Genomic DNA, 7,500 nt, shown 5'->3' on the forward strand with positions numbered 1-7,500 from the left:
GAAATAAATGCAAATTTTTATTTTGTTTATTTATTTTTTGTAAAAGCTCCTCTCAAATGAACAGAACATGTGTTTTATGATCTACACGTCACTATACGCTCACAATTTACTGCTGAAAGCCAAAAATGATAGTTTAGAGCCCAGATTTGGGGGAAAATGGGTCGACTTTCAGTAGAAAAACAAACTGAGTTCAGCTTCTTTTATTATAAGGGTTTAAAATGACGTCACCGTCTATTAGACTGGAGAGAAGAGCTACAGCCTCACACGACGCCCAGCTTCTGAATGGAGCTTATGGAGTATGAACGTTATGGAGAACATGATGAAGAGCGGTTTGGACCCACCGGTGGTCTCGAGGAGTTTAAGAGGCTACCTTAGCGTCTAAATTTAAACCCTACATTTGTCTTATATAAGATTAAATTACTGCTTCCAGTTTCTTCTACTACTGTTAAGCTTTACGACGGTCCTGGAAAGATAAAGACACTATTATTAACTGCACTGAATTAATTGTGTTGCAATCTTTTTGAATTAATCACAATCAATGTGTGGATAAATATGTTGAGGTTATTCTGTAAAAACGGCGTTAGGTCGTGCCGTACTTATTGGCTTGGGCCACAGATAGTGCTTCCTCGAGTGCCTCCACCCTTACGGAAAACCCAAGAAATAGAGACACCGCCTTCATCACAGCACAACATGTCAAACGCTGTGATAAAGTTTGCACAGGACTGATATCACCTGCTGGTTTTCCTACACTTCATTTTATAGCAGATAAAAGCCGCCGAATCTTCACAGACGTGGGAGCGCTTAGTCTGCGCTGACGTGACCGAATCAGACGAGACTTAAACTCCAGACTCACTGATGCAAACCGTCGTCTGACCGTTTTCCGGCAGTCCTTCATCACTAATCTCTGGCTTGTCTAACAGATCTCTCCTCTGTTTGATCTGATCACTTGTTCTACCATCATATCAATTCCGGTTAACAGGAACTCGGATCTCTTCCACGAAACAGTTCTGCTTGAGGTAAATCTGAACTGCGGCGTAAACGCTGTACTGAACCAATTCAGACTGGACGGCGTTGAGTGTTCTTACCGAGGCCTTTGGGTGTGATGCCGCTGCTCTCCAGCGGGTTGCTGGCCCAGTAGTAGTACTTGAGTGTGTGCATGAGCTGCAGCACCGTGCCCACCCTGCGGATGGTGGTGTAGATGGTGGCCGTGCCGATGAACTCTGCCGATAAGTAGGTGTACAGAGAGAGCTGAACCTGCGAGAAGCAAGCAAACACACAAAATCACTTCATTTTACAACCACGTTTCCCAAAAGAGTTGGGAGGCTGTGAAAAACATAAATAAAAACAAAATGCAAATCAGTTAAATCCTAAATAGAAAACACAAAGACAACTTATCAAATACTGAAACGGAGACACTGTTGCTGTTTTCTGAACAAATATACAACAAACAGACTGACAGACAGATGGCCAAGACAGACAGATGTCACAGAGAGAAATATATAAAGAAAGGACGTCCGATGAATAGAAAGACAAAAGAAAGCAAAGCATAAAAAGCCAAACAAGCAAAATCATTAGAAAAACGAAGCGCTCGGCGAGTTATCCGTCATTATGTAGCCGTTATATCATCCTTTCTGTTTGAAAGAACAGCAGCAACAGTATAATCACGCAAGATATTACTCATATAAAGCGCTTTCTCCACACTGCAGTAATCTCAGAGGAACGCGGACATACCTGCACACACAGACACGCTAATTAGGCCCGTACTTAATGAACACCAGGCTATCAGTGGAGTTAATCTCAGAGCCAGCTGATTGGACCGCGGCTGAGACGTGCTCCTCTAACCTTTACTCAATTACAGCTGTAAACATACACAGGAGCTTGAGCTGAGACTCGGCGCCCGGCTCATGTAGAACGGTGGAGAAATAACTAAAAACATGAATCTAATCTACAGAGACAGGCTGGAGAAGGCTGGCTTCGGCTTTGAGGCGGGTGAAAAAGGGAAGATTATGGGTGGGCGTGTGGGAAAGGTTTCTGAAAACCAGCCTCGGGCACGTTCCATACACCATCAAAGCTGGCGGGGGAACATTCCGGGAAAGGTCGAGCGAAGACCCTAAGCCTCTTCATCTCTCCGAGCAGGGTAGTGCTTGAAGGAGTGAAATTGGCCTCAGGAAAACAATAATGTGCTCTCTCCATCTCGGATACTGTCGCATCTTTACTCCTCTCTCTCTCCCCGTCTCTCTCTCTGGACCTTTCCGTTCCCTCGCTCGCATACAGTGACAGGGGGGTTGGTCATCCAAGCAAGAGAGAAAAAGTTCAGAACAAAGCAGAGATGCCGTCCGTGTCCCCCTCAGGCTCTGCTTCTCGGGTCATTATCCAAATACCAACCACTGCGCTTTCCTTCCCAAATTGCTGCATCTAAACCTCCAGGCTACACGACTCCAAACCCCGGATCACATCCACGCTGATGACTGAGCGAATCAAAACGGACAGGAGGTAACTACGTTTCAAAAATTATCCCCAGTGCGTCGCCCTCTGCGCTACTGCTGCCCAGTTTCCTATGTAAATATGGATGTACGGTGTACTGGTGGTACTTCAGCAGAGCTTGAAGAGTGCACTCCACAGTGGCTGACTAATGATAACTCTGCAAAGCCTGAGAGCGTTTTAAATCAACGTGGGGAAGCAGAGGAGGGTGCGCCACGAGCAGCTCACCTTGATTAGTGGTGATGGTGGTGGCATGGGGTAGATGGCTGGGCGACATGGTACAATGTATGTTTCCATGTCATTCACTACCTGAACATTACTAATCATTATGAGGGGACATGATTGGAGGTGACCAGAATAAGAAACAACAGATTTTTGCTCTTGAAGCATAAATGGCACTCAGCCAGTCACGCTGTACGCTGCTATGAAAGAACCCGCTATCATCACCTTCTTTTTCAAAGGCTTTTTAAAGGCCTTTTAAACAATACCTTAAGAATGAGAGCAAGAGTGAGAAAGAAAACCAGGCATCTTTCTTTCAGGTCCAGTTGCAGGCACTCTGACTGATCTGTGGCTATGTGGTCCCATACATAGCAAGGTGTGAATGTAAACTCCCTGGACAAAAGGTTTGTCACCTTGCATGTTTAAGGTGGTAGTAACATCAGGCTCCTGCAGACGGCACTGGACGAAGATGATCGAGGTACAAATACCTGTGGGGTGTGCAACGAGGATTCATAGATTGAGAAAAGGTGGTCCACTGCAGTGAGCGTCTCATTCGAAGTGTGGAAAACGGGTCGCAAAGCAGAAGTGAACGACTGATCTAAAGGAGTGATTGGGTGGCAAAAATCCCAGTCTACGAGAAATTCCTGCAAAATCCCAGATTAAAGTCATCTTGAAAATCTGAGAGACTACCTGGAACAATGAGCAAGATGGCAGGAAAGCATCCAAGGAATCTGGCCAAACTGCACAACTCTGGCGCAGGAGTGGCTGAACATGGATGTCGCCCACGTCCAGAAACCCGTTCAGTCCAGGCCAAGTCAGATCGCAGCCGGTATTCGTGCTCATGGAGGCATCACTCGCTATTACATTTCAGTTCTGTAACCATGGTTGTGTTTGTGGCTTGCGCCACAGTAGCCCGTCTGTAGGTTCAGAGCATCAGTGAGCCCTGGGCGCTGAACATAGTATCGCTGGTTTTGTGGTTTGTCCCACTTCAGAACCACAATCAGTAGGTACTCAGCACTGCTGACCAGGAGCGCCCAAACAAGCCTGGCTGTTTCAGGGATACTCTAAACAAGAACCGACCGCTTGCTCATCATACAAATATATATACAGGATAGTCAATCTTCTTCACTTCATCTGTGAGTAGTTATGTTTTGACTAGTGATGTATACGACATAGCACTGATCTATGTGTATGATGAATACACTGGTTGGAACGTGCAGCCACTGTTACTCTCACTAGCTGTCGGTAGTGAAAACATCTCACGACTTTCAAGCTCAGGCTGAAGTGAAACCTGCAGTCAGCTGATTAAAATAATGCTACTGAATTACTGCAAGTGATAAATTCATGCTTCTAAAGCTTGTGAGTTCACTTCATTCTTTAGAGTCAAATTTAAGCCAATAAAGCTACTGCAATTAATCGTGATAACGACACAAAGAATGAATTATTCATAATAAATTATTTTAATGTTTTGAGATACCAACATCACAAACAGATGTACTCAAGGTTGAGGCTTTGCTGCTAATACTGGATAGAGGAACAGAAACCTGTGAATTATTTTAATAAAAAATGTTTTGCTTATGAAATTCTCTCTACGGTTTGGTTGCCCACCTCTAGATCCCATTACTACTAAGATTAGAAGATGCGCTGTGGAGCTGACCTTGGCAGGAGTGTGGATCCAGATGGCTGCGTTGAACAGGACATGGTCACACAGCTGCTTTAGGAGGGGAGCCCCATGAGTAAGCCCGTCCAGATACTTGGCGAAGGACAGGAACTGCTCCAGAACCGCCCTGGTGATGTGCACGCGGGACGACTGACGGAGAGAGAGAGTCCATGATGAGTAAATCTCAGTTAAAGTTGACAGTTTTCCCATGATTTGCTCAGTACAGCAACATTTGGCTCACCTTCTCCAGGAGGTAGCCAATAACCAGAAAGCCCTTTCCTCCCAGCATCTGCTCCTGCATGGCGACGGAACTCTTCAGCAGCTCCACCAGGAACGCCAGGAGGGTGGCACTGCGCACACACACACACACACACACACACACACACACACACACACTGCATTAGTATAACACCTGTCCAAGCTCCCCCATCAGCCTTAATGTCAATGAGGCAGGAACTCATGTCTGATGTCTGGAGTTGGCTTGTTTGCTTGTGCTTTGGAGCCACGAGGCAAACGAAGCTCAGAGTCATCGATTTACAGTTTGATCGTATTTGATCAGTGCTAGACTCTACATAAGCCTGCTTATTTGAGAAGACTTATCTTCTCAAAGATCTATCTCTAGACACACCAGTGCTCCAAATTCTTTTGAGGAATGATGAGAGTAAATAAACATTAAAAGGCTGTTAGTCTACACGGCAGTGAACTCCCACTGTTTCTGCTGCAGGCTGTAATAAGAAACACCTAGTTTTGTTTTCTTTTTTGTTGTAAGGCACTTAAATGGGGCTTTGTAACTCTCCAAAATGTACTCAAGTATGTTCAGAAGTCTGATGTTTCTCTGCAAGAGAGGTATTAGCACACAAGCTGCTTCTACCGGCGTCATTAAAAGGAAAGAAACAGTCATGAACCAACACCAGAAGGAGCTCAGCCACGACATTTTCAAAGTGAGGTGAAATATTTTACCATCAAAACATTGAATTACTGAGGTTTATATCACCTAATATGACACTAAACATTTTCATTTAATCATGTAGCATATAAAGCAGGACAAAGGTGCAAAAGACCTTGTGTGTCTTTGTACGGGGCTTTGGAGCGATATGATCAATAATCCCGATGCTTTCGACAAGAACATATCATTAGAGAAACTTCCTCCTTTACAATACAGATAAAATCTTGAGTACTGGCTGATACAGATATAGTGTTTCATTTTTAAAATAAACACTAAGTTTTAAAATTAGCGAAGCATCATTGGATCCCCTCACTTAACAAGGGCATTTTAAAGTAGACCATCATGCTCAAAAGACCCCCAACTCTATTACCCCACAGGAGGAAATACAGAGCTAACACCACCACATCACACCGAGCCAGTGTGGGCTATTTAAAGCTGAGCTTCATTTGGATGATTTTCTTTTTGTCCGAGACCCAATCCAGCCTGCTGATATCCACTTGGTACCAATCAATACCATAATCCCTTCTTTACTGTCCTAATTATACTTAGATATCATCAGGGGTGGAACTGGACAGGTTTTAGAGGGAATCCTATGTCTAAAATGCCTGTATGATAAAATATACATTAAAAATAAGCTTTTCATTCGTAGAGTTTTATAATCAACCAATTAGTGCACGTCCTGCATTATAACATCAGCTTCACATCGGGGGTCTCTGACTTTTAAAAATCACTGAAATTCTGCAAGTTGCCTACAGCAGAGTTTCTGACTGACTGTTGCAAATAAATCTAGGCTTCTATTCTATTCCTAAACATTTTCATAACAGACCTTCCTGTGATTAACGCTTTGATTAAAGCCCAGACAAAATAGTTTAATTGCAGCTTCAAGTCCTTAAATATTCATTTTTCTTAAACGCAGATTAAAACATTTCTATGGAGAGTAAAAAATGAAGAGGATGAACAGAACAGTCAAAATCTGGCTCTGTGAATCTTAAGCAGTTCAACTTTCAGTAAAAACACAGCACTCAATACAGCAGAATATCAACTAGAAAGGGAAAATGGCTTGAAAAAGCCAGTTAATGACGTTAAAACGTTAGAATGGTTGAAGACCGTTGACAGTTGTCAAAATGTTGCCAAAATGTTGTTGAGCAGAAGCTGCAGTATCCGTTGTGGATGGTAATTTGTTGCTAGGTGCTACCGTCAATGAAGTTCCACCTTAAATTCAGTGCCACATTCATTTTAGTGCTACCTTAAATAAAGCTCCACCTTAAATTTTGTGCCGCCTTAAATTTAACGCTACGTAAATTGAAGTTCCACCTCAAATTTTTTGCCAAAGAAATTTTTTTTGCTACGTTAAATTCAGTGCCACCTTAAATTCAGCGCTCTTATTGCAGATCCCCCTGAAATTCAGCGCCACCTTTATTTTAGTGCTATGTTATTTGAAGTTCCACCTTAAATTTAGTGCTATGTTAAATGCAGTGTCACCTTAAAAGAAGTTCCACCTTAAATTCTGCGCCACCCTAATTTAATTGCAATGCTAATTGAAGTTCCACCTTAAACTGTGGATCTTAATTTTAGTGCTACCTTTAAGGAGAGTTCCTCCTTAAATTTAGTGCTATGGTAATTGAAGTTCCACCTTACATTCATTGCTAACATAAATGCAGTTCCACCTTAATTTCAGTGTCAGCGTAAACTCAGTGCTACATTAAAAGAAGTTCCACCTTAAATTCAGTGCTACCTAAGTGCAATTCCACCTTTAAAAAAAAATCACATGCTGACAATGCTGAGCGTCGCTCGGATTGCTCGGATCGCTCGGATCGCTTGGATAGGACCTACGATCCCGCCGAGTTCCGAGGTTCTAGCTCGAAAACCGTAAGAGAAGCAGCTTTTAGTTTTTGAGTATAGAATAATAATAATAATAATAATAATAATAATAATAATAATAATAGGAAGATTATGAAGGACAGCAACGTGACTTTCACGCCAGCTTAATTACACCAAGGAGAGAAGATTTCCAAATTGATGCCACCAAAACGTGAGAATCAGAAAGTGAACTTTTATTCCAAACACGCCTCGCGAGTTACCGCGGAGAGGGAATGGGCTTTCCATCCAATCCGAACAATCCAGATCGAACTGCTCCCTAAACCCCGTTCAGAGCACTGCGGTGGTCTTAACACGACGGCTTCGACGCCGGAAT

At 43.1% G+C, this 7,500-nt stretch overlaps 1 protein-coding gene across 16 annotated transcripts in view; it reads right to left on the minus strand.

The window, feature by feature from the left end:
• The window catches only part of nbeaa (neurobeachin a), a 280,982-nt gene that overhangs the window by 118,717 nt on the left and 154,765 nt on the right, over nucleotides 1–7,500 (minus strand). For all 16 annotated transcript variants that reach the window (XM_037547319.1, XM_037547326.1, XM_037547327.1 and 13 more), the window contains exons 11-13: nucleotides 4,602–4,710; nucleotides 4,358–4,510; nucleotides 1,086–1,254 (exon numbers count right to left, since the gene is read on the minus strand). In XM_037547319.1, the coding sequence (XP_037403216.1) occupies nucleotides 1,086–1,254; nucleotides 4,358–4,510; nucleotides 4,602–4,710 (431 nt within the window). The remainder of the gene's footprint in view (nucleotides 1–1,085; nucleotides 1,255–4,357; nucleotides 4,511–4,601; nucleotides 4,711–7,500) is intronic.

This window comes from Pygocentrus nattereri, chromosome 18 (genome assembly GCF_015220715.1).
Source record: "Pygocentrus nattereri isolate fPygNat1 chromosome 18, fPygNat1.pri, whole genome shotgun sequence".
Lineage (NCBI taxonomy): Eukaryota > Metazoa > Chordata > Actinopteri > Characiformes > Serrasalmidae > Pygocentrus > Pygocentrus nattereri.